The sequence below is a fragment of the Lolium perenne genome, chromosome 3 (genome assembly GCF_019359855.2).
Source record: "Lolium perenne isolate Kyuss_39 chromosome 3, Kyuss_2.0, whole genome shotgun sequence".
In the NCBI taxonomy this organism is placed as follows: domain Eukaryota; kingdom Viridiplantae; phylum Streptophyta; class Magnoliopsida; order Poales; family Poaceae; genus Lolium; species Lolium perenne.
In genome coordinates this window covers 82,951,355-82,973,545 of record NC_067246.2, presented here as the reverse complement: position 1 = coordinate 82,973,545, position 22,191 = coordinate 82,951,355, and the positions used below count along the sequence as shown (strand labels likewise).

Below are 22,191 nucleotides of genomic sequence, written 5' to 3'. Positions count from 1 at the left end.
TTTCCAAAGATTTAAGCACATTTCACCATCTTCAATGAAAATCAGCAATACTGGCACAGCCCTGATCATTCCATTCCGAAACCATTAATTGGCAACACCATACAAAAAAGACATACATATCTACTCTAGCAGCATATGGTAGCACATAAATTTACTACACCATAAATTTGGTCTCGTTACAAAATATAATAATGTCAGCAGAGCCTCTAAGTCTCATAGATTTTGTCCCAAAAGGAGAACCAGCTACTTGAGCAGTCATTTCACAAGCCTAGGTGTAGCTGGTTCCTATCCATATGAAGAGGCAGGAGCCAGGGCCACCAACATATTGTAGAATGACCATGGAACATGTAGTGTTACTTGATCAGATAACTGTTTGTAGAATGAGGCCACACATTTCTCCATCTACGGGGCCACCAACATAGCACTGATGACCAGGGAACATATTGTGTTACCCAGTCAGGAAACTGTTTGTAGAATGATGCCACACATTTCTCCAACTACGGGAAATTATACAGTTTGACCACCTTGGATGTGTCACACACAATCAGGTTATCTGAATCAGTTGGAGCAGTACACAACCAATTTACCTGCCAAGATACGGATAAGTCAGTATTATCGATTATACCTTAAAATTTCAACTGCATAACAAAGTTTGTTAAGTGATGATATCTAGCAAAATAAATAAATTAAAACAAACTGAAGGTCTAGTTATAACCTTTTTCTTCACATCAATATCCAACACCAATTCACTAGTGCTGTTTGTTTCATAAGAAAATCCTTTGGACCAATCCCATAGTTTCACTGATGCATCATTACCACCCGAAAGAAGGAACTTTCCCTTCTCACCAAACGCTGAAAATGCTCTGTTAAGCAGCTAATTAGTGAAACAATTACCTATTTAAAAAACACAGAAAGAGAATGAAGGGACTTACACACATGACACTGCTGCAGTATGTCCACCCATTGTGTAATCAATATGGATCCTTTTTCCTTGACTTTGGTTACTGCTTCCATTCCCAAGATCGGTTCTTTTTGAGCTCATGGTCGAGGCCCCTGCCCGAGAAGGACCTTTTGATTTTGCAGGGCCCAGTTCATATTCTAAATCAATTACGTCAACAGCACCATCCCCCCTTGCAACAGCACAAACTTTGTACAACCCCCCTAAAATGCCCTCTTCAGAAACTGCTATGGAGTGAACGAAAGCAGGGTTGAAACATTGCCCTGCACTACCAGAAGAACTGCCATTTTGCAATTCAGGTGATCCTGAAATTCAACAGAAATGCGTTTAGCAGTCCACATTGGAGAAAGGAAAAGTGAAAAATAACAGAGGTTATTACTCCCTCCGCCCCGAAAAGGATATCACGGATTTGTCTGTAGAGGGAGTACTTTTTATTGAATCAAAAGACCTTTTCCTGCTATGTACACCGACTAATGTGACCCTTGTTTCTAAGACACATAAGAGCTGCATTTTAACATGCCTAAAGCAAGTTATATGAGATTTACTAGGAACTGTTAGGATGCATCATTATCAGGGCAAGGCATAAGTATCACTCTGGAGAAGTGCAAGTAATGTAAGCTATGTAGTAGATTTTGATGGAACAATGAGGTACCATAATCAATAGAAAATAGTGTCCGCCCTTTGGAGAAATCCCATACAGCAAGCTTTGAGTCGAGGCCACCAGTAATTACTGCCGAATGAAGAAGATAATACATATTTAAAACAACAGATCCAAAGTATATTGATACTATTTCCTCTCTTATCAGTTGAGAGAAAATGGAAGAAGCAGGAGCAAATAGAAGTGTAAAAAAAAGGAGTAGCAAACAATGCAAGAACCTGTCCAAGGTCTCCAAGGAATGAATTGTACAGTGCTGCAAATCTGTCAGAGATTGCTAAGGCACAACTTCCATACACAGGTTGCAGGGCAATGGAAACATTAAACTGGGGATTAATAATACACAAAACATAAAGTAAACGTTGTCATTTGATGAAAAATGTATGAAAACATCCAGAACATATAAGGATACACTTGTGTGGGCTTCCCTCAATCTTTTGTACAAGCATTTTTGAGAGGTGTTGACAATCTGTGAAAAGAATAGTAGACCTTCTCAAGAGTGGAATAATTGACAAGTTATCATGCCAAAGATTTAAGAATCTATTGCACACAAGTTTCTTCAACTTGATTCTAGGGCACCCTACATGCGTAGACCTAAATTCAACAGTCCCCTAGTGATGCAAGTGGTCCACCATTAGGGTACCCTTTACCCTCTTTAGTCCACAAAATGAACTAACTTTTATCCATGACATCATCAAGTTAGTTCATTTTTTGGACAAAAGAGGGTAGACAGTACCCTTAGACCACTTTCATCTATACATTGCAAATCAAAATATATGTTTTAATTCATCATGGTTCCTACGCAAGCAGAACTACATGTATAAAACAGAAAGTCTGAACCTAGAATGAATTAACTCTATTACTTCGAAAATATCTTCTATACCTTAACATCCCCGCTGTCATCTGCAGCGGCAAGAAAGCCTTTAGAGCTGACAGCAATCTGCATAAAATGCGGAACACTTAGATTTGATTTCAGTTAAGCCTAAGATCCAATAACAAGATAAAATTCGCACTGTAATGTCTGTCACAGCATCGTTGCACGCTGTAATAAAGGATTGAGCACAACACCTGGTTGATTTCATCTCTATTGTAGTTATATGTCTCAAGTGGCTTTGATTGAGAACCCTGCAAGAAAAGCAATCTAATCATATTACCAATAAGAACCAACCGCAAGTGGCATAATAGTAATCTGGAACACTAGGAATAGAAATATTAATTGGGTGCTCAACTTACCATACGAACATCGAAGGACAAAATTTCATTTCCAGCAGATGCATATACAAAATCTTCATTTCCTATGAAACGAAAGCAAAGGACACTAAAGAGTATGAGGTTTTCATGCCATCCAAAAAACGTGATGAACTTCTTGAGATGTTTGGAGGGAATTACCGACCTGCTTTAAAACAGATAGACGAAATAGGTTTATTCGTCGCCTCAATGGTCAAAATAACATCTTTGGTGCGCAAATCAAACCAGCACAGACATCCATCCTAAGGAGATACAATGAGCTATTAGAAGTTTAGAACACGAGCGAGTTAACCCAAAGGATAGAAACATCAGAAAGATCAAGCAGTACGGAATTATATGTCTGAGATATGTAAATAACCTAAAACGATCAACAACTGATCATTTGCGACGTTTACGTAAATTGGAAGGAGACCTACACAACCTACAGTCCTAGGAAGCATACCAGGGTTTCACCGTGTCACGTCCCAGTACTCATCTCAGGTTCGTGGTACTTTCTACTTAGCATAAATCCTTGATACTACCTCCGTTCCAAAATTTACCTTTTTAGAAAGCTGGTTATTTATGTCAGACAAATGCCGAGAAATTCACTGTGGAGTGTCGAACTAAAATGCCACCATGTACTTGTACTACCATTACGACTGAAATAGGCCATCGGATATTCAGAAACTTATTCAGCACTTCACAAAGTCGTTGCATACAGATACAGTACAGTTGTAGTGGAATCCACAAGACGCAACACAGTTAATCCTGCGGCGACGAGCTCGATGCCCACCCCGAGAAGCAAGAAAGTCACTGGCTGCACTGTCTGTCTACCAATCCCAAGATTGCACAATTGCAGCATTGCAGAACGCAGCAGGCGTGAGCCACGAGTTTGGCCACTACACCAGCCAATGGCCACCAGGTGTTCGACCGGTGTCCTCAGCGAGACACACCAGGCTACTACAACTATGAGCAGCGCGAAGACGTTCACAGGCCACACGACGCTCGTACAATAGTCTCAAGTGGGACGCGAATCCACGGGATGGCGTGCGTTACCGTTCTCCTGGGGAAAGACCAACGCGAGTAAAGGAGCGTACCTCGCCGGAAGACGCGACGACGCCCGGGCGGGCGGAGGAAGCGACGCAGCAGGTGACGGCGCCCTTCTTGTGCCCCCGCAGCCGCCGGGGCTTCCGCTCCGTCGCCGCCTTCGCCGCCGCCGCCGGTTCTGTGTCGGACATGACGCCTTTCTCTCTCCGCCTGTCGGCGGCGCAGAACCCTCCTAGGCTGAGAAGACGCGGCACGGACGCGTGGGCCGTTCGATTGAAATCTGGACGGTCAGGATCCGCTCCCGTCTACTTGCTCCTAGTGGGGCAGACCCCGCCCCAGAGAAACAGCGAGCCGCCCCGAAGCGGCTTCCGTTCCACCGCCCAAGTCCGGCGACTCCGCTGGCGAGTTTCCTCGTACGCAGCGCCTCCGGAGCTAGGGTTCCGTTGCCCTGGAACCAGCGGCGAAGGATGGGGGGCCCTAGTGGGCGCCGCCCACTTTCTAGTATGCGTTTTGGCCTCTACACAAGATGTTGGTGAGTTACGGAAACCCCCCCTTGTTCAGAGAAACCTTATGTTTTCGGTAGCAGCATCAGTAGTGTATGCACGGAGTGCACGGAGTCTTCCCGAGAGCAGTACCTTGTTGCATTTTTTGTTGTTCTAGCTTAAGTGGAATTCGTTTGTTCTGAAGTCAAATCCCATGAAATTATGTCTACGAATTGCAACACATACGAATTTAGTTTAGCACTTTTTTTTGACATTTTACTTTTGGAAACATAAATACTTATGAATTCATGCGTGTAAGAAAAATATATGGATCCTTTGAAGTTTAAAGTTGAACATAGTTATTAGCTATTACAGCCTTAAAGGCACCATATGTTTATGGGAAAATTTGATACGAGACACCGTTATTTCCGTTATTTTTCGGTCTTTGCCAAAACACACCTCTCTCGACAGGGCCTTCGTCCGCGCCCTCAGCCGCTCTCGCCGGCGCCCTCGCTAGACAACAATCTGTGGGCGGCCATGGATGGCAGCAGGCCTCTGTGGCCGAGGGGTAAACTCCTAAGCAGATTCCTTCCCAATTAAGAGTCTGGTATATATATTGATCCTAGTTGAGCGCTAATCTTTGTGTCTTTATCAGTATTCAGTAGTTATATCAATCAGTATTGATGGTGCGATCTAATAATTTAGATCCGACCAATTATCTCTTTTGCATAAGAACTGATAGTGAAAAAAAACCCGTCTTTTGCGTTAGAAGACCGGGCAATCTAAACAGACATAGAAATTTTTGTAAACAAAAAGAGTTAAACTTTCCGTTTTGGGTCATATGGTGTGTTCTAGCAAACGTATCATGAAATTGTAATGGTACTGAGCAAAGACACAATCCAATGGTGTGTTTTGGAAAAGACCGAAAAATAACGGTGTCCCGCAGCAAATTTTCCCGATGTTTATATGCATGCAGTTCTTAGTTGCTCTTGAGATTACAATTATAGTGGGAGAAAAACGTACCATGGAATACATTAACAACGATGAATTCACACAGAGCACGGACAGGGCAAAGGAGGAGGATCTTGTGGCATTGAATGACAGGGCAGTTCTCCCTTGACAGGACTACAGAAGCATGATTCTTCTTGCTTGGCATCCCTGCCAAGGGAGAACAGCACTGTAATTCACAAGCCCCACACTCCTCACTATTATCCAACTTGGATCATTTTCCTCAAGCCCTTCTGGTGCTCGTACAGAGAATTTATAGTGAATAAAAGACTTAAGGGCAGAAGGATATGCTACCAACCGTAAAGGTATTCTCATGGAGCTCTTGCACAAAGCATACACATATCTTGCTCTTTGAAGTTGTAATGGTAAGGTGGACCATTTTTCCACCATCTATGGTATGTCTTGTGATTTCCTTACATTTTAATTGTTGTCAGATTATGTTGAACTATTTTGCTTGTTGTTGAAAAGGTTGTCATTAATTTATCCTAAATCTCTAGTGACAACAATTGGGGTTTCTTCCTTGCAAAGAAATGATTAGGCTCTGGTATTTTGGTAGGATTGTCCTATTGACTGCTGCAAAGGATTTCTTGGCGCATCGCCACAATTTTTACAGATTGGTCCAAATCTTATCTGTTACTAATTTGTGAAGGGAGCCATTTGGGCACCATACATCCTGGTGCGTTTCTCATTCTTGTTATCACTCCGTTCTTATCCATCTTGATCAATTTGGGTAGCAAGTAGTCAGTAAATTTTGTGTTGAAGCTGTCATCTAGGAGAATCTTGTGAGGTTTTATATCTAGATAAGCAATTACCTGCCTGCATTCCCGACGAACATAAGATAGACCCTGGCAATATTGGTAATGATCCACTTTGTAATGATGCTCTCTATGTACATGTAGCTGTAAACCAGGAGCCTGAGAAACCATCTTGTGGGAATCTTCGCTAAGATTTTAAAATTTTCCTTAGCCAGCTCAACCGAAGTGCTGCAACCCTTTTGTTGGTTAGGAAACCCTCAAAAACTGAACTCACTGAAAAATAAATCTGCTTCCCATACGATGACTATGCTTGGGATGTAGGGGGGCAGGGGAGAAGATGCTGATGCTTGTGGTGTCGAATAGCAGGACAGCTCTTCTTCGGCAAAGCAGGTTGCAGACCAGTGCCTTTCCTATCTCTGCTTGTGTACTCTGCCGAGGGAGCACTGCCCTGTTATTCACCTTGGCCACAGCATTTCCTATCCTTCGCTCTTGCCTAGCTCCTCCTTGCCTCAGCTATCTGACATTGTGTCAGATTTATAGCCAGCCGGCAACTTGCACTGTTGTGTAAGCTTATTCTGGGATGCTGATGCCTCAGGATATGCCAGAGAACAAGCTGAAGAATGAGGAGTATTCTTCTGAATCTTCTTGTTTAGATTGGACCAGCAGTATGTGCACGTTATGTCTGTATGTCAGTCTTTAAAGTCACATCTATGGACCATCCCTGCGCTAACCATAACATACGTAATAATATTATTAATAGCCAGATTTTTTTATTTTTGTTTTGCACTGCACTTGGATAGCTGGCCTAAAGACTGCACATTATAGCTGGCACCTCTTGCTTTGTTGAGAATTTCACTAACAAATCAGTACAAACCCACTGCAGCCCTATGCTAGATTCTTCTCTTAGTATTTATTTCTCGTTTCACAATTAGTAAATTCATGGCGTGTCATATTATTTTCAGTTCATTATTTACTTAAAAAATTGTGATTGCAGGAAAAAAATTCTACTGTCTCAAACATGCTCTTAGCCTTAAATTCAGGATATGCGCATGCGCCACCATCTTGGAATGACGACATGGTTGTGCTCTTTAGAAATAAGGAAATAGATCTAATATAACTAGTGCACTTCTATATGAAGTATTTAATTCTATTAGGAGAAACTCTCTGCATAAGTAATTAACCTGCTTCTCATCTACGTAAGCAAGTAATTTTTTGCCTCTGGAAAATCTAATATAGAATGACAAGGTACAGTATAGCATCTTTTTGGCCAAATTAATAAATATTTTCATGGTCTAGGCACAGGTGTGAAACAAATTGCTTTTGCTGTTCCACCAATATGAAGATTTATTCTTGGATACAAACAAAACAGCGATAGCAAATATGGAACTGCATGTCACACAGTCCTTTTACAAGTTCATCTGGGGGCAGAGAGAATTGATGCTGCAGGAGGAGCTGAAGAAGTGGACCGACAAACTGGAACAGAGATTGCAGGGCTTAGGTCAAAGAAGTTGTAATCCAAGTTAGCTTCCACATCCTTCTCTCCTTCAATGACCTTCACCACCAATGACATGGCAGGCCTTCTGTTTTTGTCACTCTGCAAACACCACATTGCAAGCTTCATAACCTCAACCACTTCCTCCTTGTGTAAGCGCATGTCATCACTGTTTTCATCGATCATATCTTCCAGCTGCCCATTCTCTGCCTTCCCTTGCAGCAAGGTAATGAGCTGTACGCTGCCTTCGGGTTGAGAGTAGTCCAGATTCTTTCTTCCGCTGATAATTTCCATGACCACAACACCAAAGCTGTAGACATCAACTTTCTCAGTAATTTGAGATGTCAACCACTCAGGTGCCATATACCCAGGTGTTCCCCTCATTCTGGTCACTACTTGACTTTCATCCCTGTCTATCAGCTTGGACAGCCCAAAATCAGACACCTTTGCATTGAAGCTGTCATCTAAGAGGATGTTCTGTGGCTTGATGTCAAGATGAGCAATTCTATGCCTACAATCCTCATGAAGGTAAGAGAGGCCCTTAGCAATGTCGGTGACAATCCTGCGTCTTGTACACCAATCAAGGGGAGCATTGTTCTCTTTGTAATAGATCCACTTTTCTAGCGACCCTCTCGACATATACTCGTAAACTAAGAGCCTATGTGTTTTCTCTGCACAGAAGCCAATCAGCTTGACCAAATTGATGTGCTGGATGCAACCAATTATCTGAACTTCTGCCGAGAATTCCTTCTTTCCCTGACCAGCTCTATCCAACTGTTTGACAGCAACAGTCTCATCGCCTAACTGCCCCTTGAAAACTGAGCCAAATCCTCCTTCACCTAGTTTGTCGCTGAATTCTTTGGTTGCTACTTTCAGCTTCTCAAAGGTCAATCTCATGGGCATTCCAGGTATGTTGGCAAATTCGTCCTCATCATCTTTTTCTTGCTTTCGCCTTCTTCGTATTATCTCCAAGGAAAAAATAAGTAGGATGGATAAAGCAATTGATCCTGCAAGCAGGAGACCTAAAAGCACTCTCTTCTTTGCTGTTTGATGTGGTTGTCTCACCTGGATCTTCAGATATGCTGAATCGTTATGATATACTTGTTTGAACTGATCGACCTGCAGCGAAAGGACTTCTGTTACCAAGGAACAACCACCACCACCGTTAATATTACCATAGGAGCGAAACATGGCAGCTTTGCATGAGCAAGTGGTCAAGCAGGAGCGCCTACAGCTCTCCTCGTCACCCAGTTCTGCCTCTATGGAATAGTTGTAATAAAAGTAAGAAATGTTGGGTATAGCTATGAGTTGATGATATTGCATAGATTGGCAAGAAATTGGGGTCTCCAGTGCACAACCAAGATTGGGTGTCCGGTAGTCAATCTGCCTAAAGTATGCTGCATCAGGTGCTGTCGGGCATGAGCACTGACCTCTTGAGCAAATGCCATACTCCCCACATGCAGTTGGGTAATCACAGTACTCTAACTGAAACAAATCATGTGCTACCAAGCTCATCTGCAGCCGTTCGTCTGCCACCCATTCATATACCCTGAGATGGCCGTCATACTCAAATCTGATGCACTGAAAAGACGAAGATAGAGGCAGTTTGAAATCTAGCAGTAGTTGTGGCTTCAGCGTTGACGAGGATGCATCAACCATCGCCAGACTCCCATTTACAAGAGTGAAATATCTGTTGTTTCCGATAGATGCCGCAAATGCATAGTATTGCTGAGGTTGGGCTGACCCAACAAAAGCGTATAGACCATCAGAAAGAACAGTAAAGTAAAATTGATTGCTGACAGTCCAGTCTGCAAAGGAGGAGTTAGGCCTCAGAATCATTCCTTCCAACACTGGCTGCCTAGGAAGCAAAGTATCTGTGGGGTGATCAAATGACTGCCAAACTGACCTGTTATGTTGATCGAAGAGCACCAGATTGCCGAGCTCAGTGATGGTCATCCCAGCAATAGACTGGCCTGATGTGTTGGTAGACCAAACGAGGCTGTTGTCATCATCCTGAAGAACCAAATCACCACCGGAGGTGAAATTGAGGGTAGCATTCAGCTGGACCTGGTGGTCGCGGTTTGCAGACCAGACAACTACTATTGGGTCCACAATCCAAATTGGCTGATAGTTCGGCAAAAATTCGCCTGTATGGTTTGAAAAAACAGCTACAAATACTCCAAAGACGTATGAGTTACATGGTTTTGCGCAGTAGAAGCCAGCAGCGAAGATAAGACTCTGATTCCCTGGGACAGGGCATGTGATCAAAGGATCGACGGTGTAAAAACTTCCTGGTTGGTGGTTTGTACCACTTTTCCAGACAGTGGACAAGTTTGCAGAGGGACCAGGAGGGTAATCTGCACTGTAATCGCAGTGGGCTTGGATGGCTAAACCTGCGATGGCGATGAGGACGAAGAACAGAGAGTTTACAAGACCCATGCATGCAGGTTTGCAGCAGAGGGAGTTGGAGTTGGTGGTGGTGGTGGTGGTGGTAGGGCGTGTGGGTGGGTGGGTGGGGGTTGCGGCGTGGTGGTGAAGAGAAAAACTTTTCACACTTGAAGCTGATGATACTTGTTCCGTATGTAACATATAGACAAGATGAGGCATACTGATGGGTGCTGGCACTGTTACTCCTTTGACTTGGTGAGATCAAGTATCAGACTGAACCCATGGAGCTATGCTCTTGGTCAAATTTGTCTGAATGACATGGTAATGCGAAAACGAAGTAGTAGCCTATCACAATCACATGTGGGTTTCTCTCTTCAATACGAAATGGCACATCTATTTCTGTGGAATGACTCTGTTTGGGATGTAGAGGGGGAGAGAGAACTTGTGGGGTGGCGAGGCAGCTCTCAGAAGCGTAAGATTGCTTCGTGTTCAGGATATTGACGGTTCTACATTTGGTAGTCATGTTGCCTCACCATTTTCTCCTTACACTGTGACTACCTGAAGCTTTTGTGGATAGAAGACGCTTTCCAAGAACAACTGATGTAACCTATTGACCTTAGCTATGATCTGGGATGCTATAAGTATGCCCACTCTGTAGCTGACGATTGTTCTTCCATTATGATATTCTTGACTGGACATTTGCACGTTTTTGACTAACAAATAGACCAGGCAAATAGTGATGGATGTGTAAATCTCTAGTGAGAGCTGGCTAGACAGCGAAGACCAAATTTATGAAGCTTCGCATTCGTGACCGGAATATTGCGTCGAAGACTTGACTTTTCCAACAGGAGCTGCCTTATGAAGAGGTGAGCTGTGAACTGAGCTGTCTATCCTTGACTTTTCGTTGAAAGAAAACTCAACTGGCTATGATTGAATCCTTGCTCTTGTTGTTTTGCTCGTGATCAGACTATTATGTGCTTGGATGTAGCAAAACTGTAGTAGGCTTTATAGTCGCTCTAGTTGAGCAGAACTCAAGCTAATCAAACGGGAAAATTCAGTGTGTAGGGTGTTGTTGGGGCATGACACCGCTTTCTAGGTTCTCCCCAAGACCGACGAGAGCGAGCATGGGGAAATGCCCTCTTTTCCCCGATTGCCTCCGACCATCACCATGGTTCGGACGACGATATCGCTGTCGACCTCAACCACCCCTACTTCATCTCCCCGGCCATGTGGCGGGGGCCACTCCCATTTGATGAAGTCGCGGCAGAGACCCAAGCATCTGGACGCAACCTGTTCGGTGATGCCAACTCTATGTGGCCATGAACGTGTGGTGTGATTCACGTCTGGCTCTGCCGGGTAAAACATCCACATACAGAGCAGATTACAGAACTGGAGAGTAAGGCTCATGGCGAACAGACTGAAAAGCAAACAATGTTGAGACGCTTGATCTGTGTTCTTGAGTACCTCATTGTCCTAGTCGTCCATGTGGGTTTCTTTTCTTTAACGTAATTATCGCCATCAAATTCGTATTTTCACTGCGACACCCTTGAATCCTGGAGGTGCTGATCACTAGTTTTTCACTGCGACACCCTTGAATCCTGGAGGTGCTGAAACCAAACTGACCAGAGAGGAAGAGTAATGGCACCCTGACGGTTGATATATACTAATTACTAAGGTACCAAATCTGCTTTCTGTACAATGGCTATGTTTGCATTGCTTTTCCTACCACTGCTTGTGTTCTGCCGAGGGAGAACTGCCCTGTTCTTCACCTTGGCCGCAGTATTTGCGTACTCTGAACCTGTTTGCTCGTCCGTAGCTCCTCCCTGCGTAGGCTATCTGACTGTGCACCAAATTTATAGCTGGCCGGCAACTTGCACAGCTGTGTAAGCTTATTCTGAGATGCTGATGCCTCAGGATAGAACAAGCGAAAGAATGAGGGGAAATCCACTTTGGTTCATAGGAGCATATGAACCCGTTGTGTGAATGTACATTTTGAAGTGTCAAAAAATTCTAAAATAATTTTTTGCATGTACATCTAGACATTTTATGTTCGTACATAAGTTTTAAGAAAAAAAAAATATTTTATGTGTCTCCTGTAAAATAGACAATTTTTTATGCTCCATCACGACTACGTATAGTACATTTTTTTTGTCTTTTTTGTACGTGCCACATAAAATGTTGTTTTTCCGCAAAAACTTGTGTACGAACATAGAATGTCATGATGTACAACAAAAAAATTATGTCAGATTTTTTTTACATTTTAATAATTGTTTTTTAATTATTTTGTATAATGGGAGCACATGCTCCTATGAGCCAAAACGCCTCCTCCATGAATGAGGAGTATTCTTCTGAATCTTCTTATTTAGATTGCAGTCATTGGACTGGCAGTATGTGCACGCTGTGTCTGTATATCAAACTTTGAAGTTACATCTATGGACCATCTCTGCACTAACCATAAGTCCATAACATGCGTAACAAGGTTATTACTTTTGCCAGTTTTTTTTTTTTCGCACATGCATTTGCATAGCTGCAATATCCATGGCACATTACAGCTGTCACCTCTTGCTTTGCATCAGTATTTGACTAACCAATCAGTACATACCACCCAGTGCCATCCTTAGCTCAATTTCTCTTAGTATTTATTTCCAATTTCACAATTAGTCACTTATCATGTGTCATGTTATTTTCAATCAAGTATTTGCTACAAAATTTGAGATTTTTTTCCGAAAAAGAGTGCGCCCCCGGCTTCTGCACCGACCGGTGCACATCTCATTTGAAAATTTGTGATTGCAGAGAAAAACATTTCTATTATCTCAAAACATGTTGTTTTCCTTAAATTCAGGGTATGGGCATGCACCACCTACTTGGAATGAGGACTAATGGTTGCCGTTCTTAAGAAATAAACGTAGAGGACTAATATAACTAGTGCACTTCTATATTTTTTATCCAATTCTATTAGAAAAAACTCTCAGAACTAATTAAACTACTCCTCAGTCCTCACCTTTGTAAGCAAGTATTTTTCTGCATCTGGAAAATCTAATATAGAAACATGAGTTGCAGTATAACACTTTTTGTCCAAATTTATCAATATTTTCACCTTTGGCACAGGTCAGAAAAACAATTTATTTCTTTCCTGCCACCAGTATGAAAATTTATTCTCGGGTACACACAAAATAGAAATAACAAATACTGTATGCACAATGTTCTTCTTTTAAAAGTTCATCTAGGCGCAGAGAGAATTGATGCTGTAGGTTTAGTGGAAGCACTGGACGGACAAACTGAAACAGAGATTGCAGGGCTTAGGTCAAAGAAGTTGTAATCCAAGTTGGCTTCCACATCCCTCTCTTCTTCAATAAACTTCACCACCAATGACATGGCAGGCCTTCTGTTTTTGTCACTCTGCAAACACCATATTGCAAGCTTCATAACCTCAACCACTTCCTCCTTGTGTAAACGCATATCATCGCTGTTTTCATCGATCATGTCTTCCAGCTGCCCATTCTCCGCATTCCCTTGCAGCGAGGTAATGAGCTGTGTGCTGCCTTCCGGTTGGGAGTAGTCCAGATTTTTTTCTTCCACTGATAATTTCCATGACCACAACACCACAGCTATAGACATCAACCTTCTCAGTGATTTGAGATGTCAACCACTCAGGTGCCATATACCCAGGTGTTCCCTCATTCTGGTCACTACTTGACTTTCCATCTCCGGGATCTCATAACCTAGGGCTCTGCTACCAAGTGTTAGTGTTCACTCTCTGCTCTCTGCTCCCTCCCTCCCTCCCTCCCTCTCTCTCTCTCTCTCTCTCTCTCTTTTGTAACAGCAGAAGATGAAGGACTAGAACTACAGAGGAAAATAAATGCCTTTTTATATTACCTTTTGTACCGACGGATGCTACACTACTCGGCAACAAATTCCTACAAACTTAGCAACCTATGCTAGGACCCTAGAAATTCGGTGTAGCGCGACACTCCCCATTCCAAGCCACTTAGGGTCTCGTGCTACATTACTTGAGGTTGTAGCATGATATTACAACAAGAGAAAGTAGAACAATATATTATTCATGTTTGAATCAAACCAATACATCACACATATTAATGTTGATCATACACATCAACTTTATTATTACATAGAATGAATTGTTATTATCAAACGATTTGTGGCAGATGCATCATTTAATTAATTGTGGTTGTCAGCCCAGAACTGAGCTTGGAGCCAGTCCACGGTCTTCTTCTCCACCTGAAAGGCCTTGGCAAGTACATCATCAGAGATCATAGGCTTTGATCCAAACACAGCGTTGGCAATGGTAATGGCCCCCGGGTTCTGACTGCTAAGTGCAGCAATTGCCACCGCTGGCTTGTAGGGATTGGGGTTAAATTGGAAGTGGATGAGTCCTTGTGGGAAAACAAAGACATCACCCTTGTTGAGCTCCTTGGTGAAGAGTCTGTTGTCAGTGTTGGACGTGACGAAGCCGACGTAAAGTGTGCCCTCAAGCACGGTGAGGATCTCAGTGGCACGGGGGTGCGTGTGCGGCGGGTTCTCGCCTAGGGGCGCGTAGTCGATACGTGCTAGTGAGATGCCAAGTGTGTTGAGGCCAGCGATCTTCATGACATTGATCAAGGTCACATTGGAACCGACCTTGCTCATCTTTGTGTCCCTCGGCACGTCGAGCTTAGCTGCCAGGAAAAAGTCCTCCGCTGTTACAACCTTTGGGTCCTTGCAGACGAATCCATTAACTAGCACTGGATCAAAAGAAAGAACAAAGTCATTTTAAGAAGTTATATTGATGATGGTTGACAAAACTGAGGATTGAAACTTGAAATGAATTGATGCAAGAATTAGCTTCATACCACGCGAGCTATTGTCCGCGACACAAAAGTCCTGGAGAGAGCCTGGATCGGAAGCTATCGCCTGCCATGAGATCACACCAAGAATAGCAGTGAAGAGAAGGAAGCACGAGGAGGAGAACGAGGCCATTTTTTCTGTTCAAGAAATCGACGGTGGCTTCTATTAGCTTTGTGTGCTTGGTATGTGTGCTGTGGTAGCTGATTCTCTATGTTTGGATCCTACATGGATATATATAGCTCGCTTCCAGCGATCAGATGTAGCTGACCGAGTTAACAATCGTGCCAAGTAGTATCCAATGTAGATTGACATGGTCTCTTGTGGAGCAGCTAGCCAATTTGTTGTGATTAACGTGTCTTCAGAACGCGGTTAAACTGGCTGGCCGGTTCACCTCATGCATGGATGTACTAGCATCTTATACTATGGGAAGGAGTGATCGAGTAGTTAATTAGACATTCAATTCAATCTACTGTATATATGGGTCAATGTTGATGGCAACATGCCAACGACAATGACATGTTCAACGGCAAGAAACGTTCATCAACTAGCTAGCTTCATCTTATGTCATGCCTGACACTGACACAGCGTAACACAAAATCACCTTTAAGTAGTACTATCACATATTCACGTAAGACCCTTTATGACCACGTCAGGTTATATGTCTTAGCTAAACCTCCTAAAGTTGATTGATTCAAGGTAACATATGGCTATTTAGTCAGCTCACTCTACCTGCTAGATTAAATCAACTACCACCACTTCTACACGTTTTTCTTGACCATTTCAAGAGATCACCTACTCTTTTTGCTGCTATAAATACCTAGCACCCTTCGCAAAGCAAAAGCACACAGTAATACAACGTAGCCACAGACACACTTTCAGCAAAATCCTCAAATGGCCTCCTCTTCATGTTTCCTTCTCATTGCTCTTCTTGCCTTGGCCTCGTGGCAGGCTATTGCTTCTGATTCAAGCCCTCTCCAAGACTTTTGCGTTGCAGACAACAGCTCACATGGTATGCATTCTAAACAACGGGTGAAGATTAAGTACATGTTAGCTAGTATTCATATACATAATTCTTAGGGACTTAGGGTATATATATTTGGCATGCATTTAATCCAAGTTAGCTGATGCTATTATCATCCGTTACGCAGTTCTTGTCAATGGATTTGTCTGTAAAGATCAAAAGGATGTGAAGGCTGAAGACTTCTTCTTGGCGGCCAAACTCGACATGCCAAGGGACACCAAAATTAACAAGGTTGGATCTAATGTCACCTTGATCAATGTAATGCGGATTCCTGGCCTGAACACATTGGGCATCTCCTTGGCGCGAATCGACTATGCACCTTTGGGTGAGAACCCACTGCACACACATCCGCGTGCCACTGAGATCCTCACCGTGCTTGAAGGGACTCTTTATGTCGGCTTCATCACGTCAAACCCAGAAAACAAATTCTTGTCAAAGGTGCTCAATAAGGGTGACGTGTTTGTATTCCCAGAAGGACTCATCCACTTCCAATTCAACCCCAACCCCTACAAACCAGCGGTGGCAATTGCTGCACTTAGCAGCCAAAACCCTGGGGCTATCACCATTGCTAACGCCGTGTTTGGGTCAAAACCAGCAATCTCAGATGATGTTCTCGCCAAGGCCTTCCAGGTGGACAAGAAAACAGTGGACTGGCTCCAAGCTCAGTTCTGGGCAGACAACCACAACTAATTAAGTATTGCATCGACTAAGTGGAGAATGCTTTGATATGGTTTCATAATACTACATCCTTTTGTTGTATTTATTATCTGCAAAACTTATACCATGTACATGTGAAATATTTGGTTGAATAAATTGTTGGCACAATATTGTACATCACAAAAAATACTATAAACGTGCGAATTCAAATCGACTCTCACGAGCACATGCTCCTGCCTAAATAAAAAGGCATGCGGATGTCAAAAAAATATGAATAATAACACATGTAGATATTCATGTCCCAATCTCACACACAGTTTTATATGAAAAAACTATTTTTGTGACCTATGTGAAAACAATTGATGCTCTAAATATCATTTTTATAACACAATTTTTTTGGTCAACATCACGAGATATATTTTTTCTTCATGAAAACTTTGCAAACATGTTAAAGATATAGACATAAACAACTCCAAAACCTTTGCAACCATATTTTTTGAAAATTCTAAATCATTTTTAAGGAGCTTATACCCCCGAGAGAAAAAAAAACGCCGGTTAGTATTTTATTTAAATTGTTAGTCTATCCACACATAGCTTGTTTTTAACGGAAAACAGTCCATAGCTTGATCAGAGTGAACCCCTTTCCGCTTTACCTTTGACGTGTTAGCTACGCGCCGGCTAAGGCCGATTGTACCTGTCCTTCCTAGCAATAGAGGGACCCATGACACCAATCGACAAGTGAGCAGTACCCCCCTCCCCCACTACCCCGCAGCCACAGCTTCCGCATGTTTCCCACCTTCATCCTCGACGGGCTTGTCGAATCACTCACCCACGGACAGGTGGCCGCCACATGCCCCGGTATGAAGGTGTCTGCCATCCACCGATTGAGGACTCCATTCCAAACGCTAATATTGCAAGCCATCTGTTGGTTATCAAATAAATGATTGTCAATGACTATACATGCGGAGATTGTTTGGGGCCGTAATTGTGTATTACTTTAATCTGTACCCCCTCCATTCCATTATTATTTTGTGGCGATTGTAGTTTAAATTTGAAACAAAACCACGACAAATATGAAACAGAGGGATTACATCAATACAGGAAACAATCAAGGAGTCAAGGTGCCGACCTTCATCCTCGACGGGATTCTTGAATCATGCACCCACGGACAGGTGATCACCACATGCCTCGACATGAAGGTGTCCGCCATCCACCGATTGATGACTCCATTCCGGACACCAATATTGAAAGCCACTTGTTGGTTAACAAATAAATGATTGTCAATGACTATACATGCGGAGATTATTTGGGGATGTAATTGTCTATTACTTTAATTTGTACCTCCTCCATTCCATTATTTTTGTGTGGCAATTGTAGTTTAAATTTGAACCAAAACCACAACAGATTACATCACTACATGAAATAGTCAAGGTGCCGACAGCTTGGCCGTCGGCACAACCCCCGTCGGCTCAATCCTCTCTTGACACAAACCAATTCGCCGTCAGCATAGCCTCCAAGTGGGCCCGGAGGATTGCCTTCGACACAAGTGCATCATATTAAAAAAATCATTTTTTGAGACAATTTTTGAATTGTTTGGCAGTTTAATCTCTAAGCATGCTTAATATTATGCCAAATTACTTATTAATAGTTAAACTTTCTACTAGGTCACCCATCCTCATACCCTCTCATCCCAGCACGAATGAGCTTTCGGTAGAGGAGTTATTCTTTGTTGATAATAGTACCATATTAATCCTGTTAACCCTTGGGCCATGACATCACACTTCATTATTATTTGAATTACAACAATTATTTAACTAAAGAACAATGAATACATTATTTTTCAATAATAAATCATGAAAGAATAAATAATTTTTTTTATTTGTTTTGCCTGAAAACTAAAACCTGAAAAAACCCATGTTTCTTTTTTGATTTTTGAGAATCTAAAAATTAGCTAAACAGCCATAGGCAGTTGAAATCAGATGTAAAAGTTTTCGTTGATATATTTTCATATAAAAAACGTTTTCACAGGAGGTCGTATGCAACCAGAAAGACCGTTTTACCGAAATATAATGTCAGTTTGCATAATATATCGAAATTCATGTTTGTAAATTTTCCTAACAATTAGAACACATAATACATGGTCATCTCAAAGGATTTTGTATGGTGGTCATCTCAACTAGAACACATAATACAATGGTCATCTCAACTAGAACAAGAAAACATAATACGGTGGTCATCTCAACTAGATCACATAATACATGGTCATCTCAACTAGAAGTCTAGAACACATAATACGGTACGGCACAAGTTGCCCTATGCCGACGGCTTACTTAGCGGCCTACCCTATTTGAACCCTATGTCGACGGCCCCGACAAAAAGCCTTCAGCATAGGAAAAAGCCATCGACATTTTAACATGTCCCTGTAGTGCATTTTTCTTGTAAACAAATTGGCTGCTTTTTGTCGGTTGAATAACTACATTGATGTACTTGGTTTACTTATAAAGTCAGAGGTATGTCTATCTAAAAATGTTAAAGATTTGTAGGCTTGTGATCAACAAGATATGAATAAATGTCTATAATTCATCTTGAGAAGCAGTGTTCGGTTGCATGTATATGTGTGTGGCAGATTGGCAGTGTGGCGCAAGCGGCCATGTATCATAGCATGTAGTGGAGCTATTTGTCTGCTTGATTAATCTAGATTTGGTCGCAGAATAAGCTGAAGAACGGGGAGTGTTATTCTTCTGAATCTTCTTATTGGGAATTGGAAGTGGCGAGCTTCATGCCAATAAAAGTCGCAAACGATCCACGATTTGAATCCCATCCGCCAAGCAACTGGTCGGCAAGCAATTCGAATCTCCGAGTCTGATACGATCACGATACAGCACGGGTACCTAGTTCAGGTCCATATACATATGTGATTCCGACACCGATTCCCGATGGGGTAGGCCGTTTATGTGGCGCAGGCGCAGCCCATATGTATATATGCAGTCCAACCGTACCTGCACCACCGCCAAATCATACCTCCTAGCTCTCGTACGTACACATCCGCGAAGCAACCGGTCGGCAAGCTCATACCTGACGTGATGACGAAAGGAGCCAGCTCGAACGCGGCGAAGACTACGAGCGTGGCCGGCGCCGGCGGCGCAAAAGAGCAGCACGAGGCGACGGCCGAGACGAGGGAACAGCTGGTGGAGAGGGTGGCGGCCTCGATAGCGTTCCTCGCGACCGGGGGGACGACGCCTGAGGCGGACGAACGGAAGGCGGCGCGGCGGGCGGCTCACCGGGCGTTGCTGAAGGCGAGGCTGGTAGACTATCTAGGCTTCCATGGCATGAAGGAGGAAGACGTTGTGGAGGAGTACAGGCAAGCGGGGAGGCTTCACACCTACGACCCGGACAAGGAGCGGCAGAAACGCCTTGCTAGGTTCGCCATAGTCTATCCGGGCAGCCGGCAGTGGTCCAAGGCGACCATCCAAAATATCAGACAGTATATCAAGTATCTCGACGAAGACGAGGACGACTATAAGATTGGAATTTCATCGTTGATGGTCGAAGAATAAAAGTAGCTAGAGATTGTTTTTCTATAGGAAAATAGTGAGTGTTAATTACGGTTTGTTAGTGGTGTCTAGGTTTGTATATTTATCGAATTTCTTCTTAGTTTGGTCAGCTTTTTAATGGATACTCATACTTTCTTCGAGAGAGCGGATTTTCAGAGCAGGTGCTTGGTGAGCACCCGTATTCAGACCGTCCATACTGCATCAAGATCCGTAAAAGTTCTTTTTTTCCCTCTCAAATAATTTTTTATTTTTGTATCTCTCACACCACACATTGTTTGAACTTAAAAATTTGTAGATCACTTAAACATAACAATTGGAATGTGGGAAAAATATTATAGATTTTTATGTCATTATATATATATGTATTTCAAGAATTTATTTTGAATTTTTAATAATTTAAAATTTTAATTTGCACACAAAAATTCTGAACCATTAAAAAGCTGACCAAACTAAACTGTCACCGCTCACAAAACATCTAGTCGTCCGCGTCTCCACCTTTAGACATTGGGAGGAGCAGAGCCGGTCTGCCATCGCCACCGTCTCCACAGGGATTGAGGCCACACCAGTGGTCTCCTTTCGCCGGAGGAGCAGCTTGTGGGTGCCGCCTCCGCAACGGTCCTAGGAGGAACATGTGGGAAGGACTAGAGCCACGTATCATGAAGGAGCGGGTGGGGGTGAGGCGAGAAGGATCTGGACGGCGGGTGTCCACATGTATGGCGGTCACAGGAGGGGAAGGAGGGGCACATCAGAGAGGCTGCAATGCCGACGTGGAGAGATAAATTGAGGGAGAGAGACTATGTGAAAGGAGGGCATTGGAGACGAAGGCTCTTACATATGGGATCCACATGTCATTGTAATGTGGGTTTTTTTTTGCGAGTGAGATATAGAACCCTCTCTATCCTCTCTCAAAAACTGTTTTCTAGGAGCGAATTTTCGGGACTCCTCGGAAGATGCTCTTACATCACCTCGTTTGATTGAAAAGCTCTGATTAGCTAAATTTTGTCCTATATGCTGCCACATGTCGGTATGGACCTCTGATCTCATCGTACTGGCTCTGCCGCTTCTCTCCACAATATCACCTCAGAATGCATGATCTTGTGTTGTGAAAAAAATATTCATTAACATATTTGGTATTATTCACAATTTAATTTGATTTTTTGTTAGAGTTACTCAACTACACGTATGTCAAATGGGATATTAAAATTACAAAACTCATATATGTGCATACTTATATTTGTTGATGCTAGACCCCGTAAATAAAGTAAACTAGATGACACCCCCTGCGTTGCAGCGGGAAGTTTAATCCAACATAAAATTCGTACAAATTACGTATGTATAAAGGCATCACCAAAGCATAGAAAAACTGCAGGTTATCAGATGGAAGAAATATAAACATAACCAACTCCTGACCTTGACGTTCGATGTAAGCAAAATTTTCAACAGTAAAGACAAAGCGAGAAGCCTTGGGTATCACTGCTTTAGTTTAGTCATGCAAATATGCGATGTTCATAAAGTGTGCAGCGATATGATGCAAATGCAAATAAATTTAAAGCGGATTATTTCACTCTTAAATTTTACATGGAAAATGATACACCACTGATAGCCAAAGAGCGGCTGTAATTTGTGGTCAGACATAATTTCCATAAGGGAGTTGACAATTTGACAATGTGTTTCTTCTTCTGATCTCCTCACTCATGGAATGCACAAATAAATCAGGAAAGGTAGACATCCGTTGGCGAGAAAACACAGCAATCTTGCCCAGATTAATCATGACCTAATGTAATTTGATTTCTCCAGTACACACCATATCTGAGTAGGAAAAGACAACACGCAGTATGATTACTTGAAAAAAAGATAAGAATAAAAGATAGGGGTAAGACTGGAGCATTACCTAGAATAGTATCCTCGTGGAGACATTGAGCGTCGCCCTCCCTTTCCTCTCCCCGATACAGATCTGAGAGGCGATTTTGAGAGTCTACCGCCGGTCCACCTCTTCCGCCGGTGAGGCGTGGGTTCCCTCCCCTCCGTCGGCTGCTCCGGCGGCGGGAGGGTGGGGGAAGCCCGTCTCACGGCGTGTATTCATGGTAGGGCTTGGCAGGTGT

At 42.8% G+C, this 22,191-nt stretch overlaps 4 protein-coding genes across 5 annotated transcripts; 1 reads left to right on the top strand and 3 right to left on the bottom strand.

Annotated features, from left to right (window-relative positions):
• Positions 1–68: 68 nt before the first annotated feature.
• On the bottom strand, positions 69–4,154 carry LOC127341777 (uncharacterized). Of its 2 annotated transcripts, XM_051367710.2 has the most exons (11): positions 3,938–4,149; positions 3,007–3,103; positions 2,847–2,908; positions 2,682–2,738; positions 2,497–2,553; positions 2,026–2,082; positions 1,835–1,877; positions 1,611–1,688; positions 933–1,263; positions 716–863; positions 69–587 (listed from the first exon to the last, which is right to left on the bottom strand). In XM_051367710.2, the coding sequence occupies exons 1-11, from the start codon at positions 4,076–4,078 to the stop codon at positions 498–500; spliced, it is 1,161 nt and encodes a 386-aa protein (XP_051223670.1). In that variant the 5' UTR covers positions 4,079–4,149; the 3' UTR covers positions 69–497. The 2 variants fall into 2 exon arrangements, with proteins under 2 accessions (XP_051223670.1, XP_051223671.1); XM_051367711.2 differs by lacking the exon at positions 69–587 and having other exon boundaries at positions 716–852; positions 3,938–4,154.
• Positions 4,155–7,428: 3,274 nt separating this feature from the next.
• On the bottom strand, positions 7,429–10,186 carry LOC127341778 (G-type lectin S-receptor-like serine/threonine-protein kinase SD2-5). The gene has a single exon (XM_051367712.2). It carries the CDS (start codon positions 10,061–10,063, stop codon positions 7,547–7,549), a length of 2,517 nt encoding a protein of 838 aa, XP_051223672.1. The 5' UTR covers positions 10,064–10,186; the 3' UTR covers positions 7,429–7,546.
• Positions 10,187–14,041: 3,855 nt separating this feature from the next.
• LOC127341779 (germin-like protein 8-8) lies at positions 14,042–15,053 on the bottom strand. Its single transcript, XM_051367713.2, has 2 exons — positions 14,863–15,053; positions 14,042–14,754 (listed from the first exon to the last, which is right to left on the bottom strand). The coding sequence occupies exons 1-2, from the start codon at positions 14,987–14,989 to the stop codon at positions 14,192–14,194; spliced, it is 690 nt and encodes a 229-aa protein (XP_051223673.1). The 5' UTR covers positions 14,990–15,053; the 3' UTR covers positions 14,042–14,191.
• A 637-nt stretch (positions 15,054–15,690) lies between these two features.
• On the top strand, positions 15,691–16,705 carry LOC127341780 (germin-like protein 8-11). Its single transcript, XM_051367714.2, has 2 exons — positions 15,691–15,866; positions 16,006–16,705. The coding sequence occupies exons 1-2, from the start codon at positions 15,749–15,751 to the stop codon at positions 16,566–16,568; spliced, it is 681 nt and encodes a 226-aa protein (XP_051223674.1). The 5' UTR covers positions 15,691–15,748; the 3' UTR covers positions 16,569–16,705.
• The last annotated feature ends 5,486 nt before the right edge of the window (positions 16,706–22,191 follow it).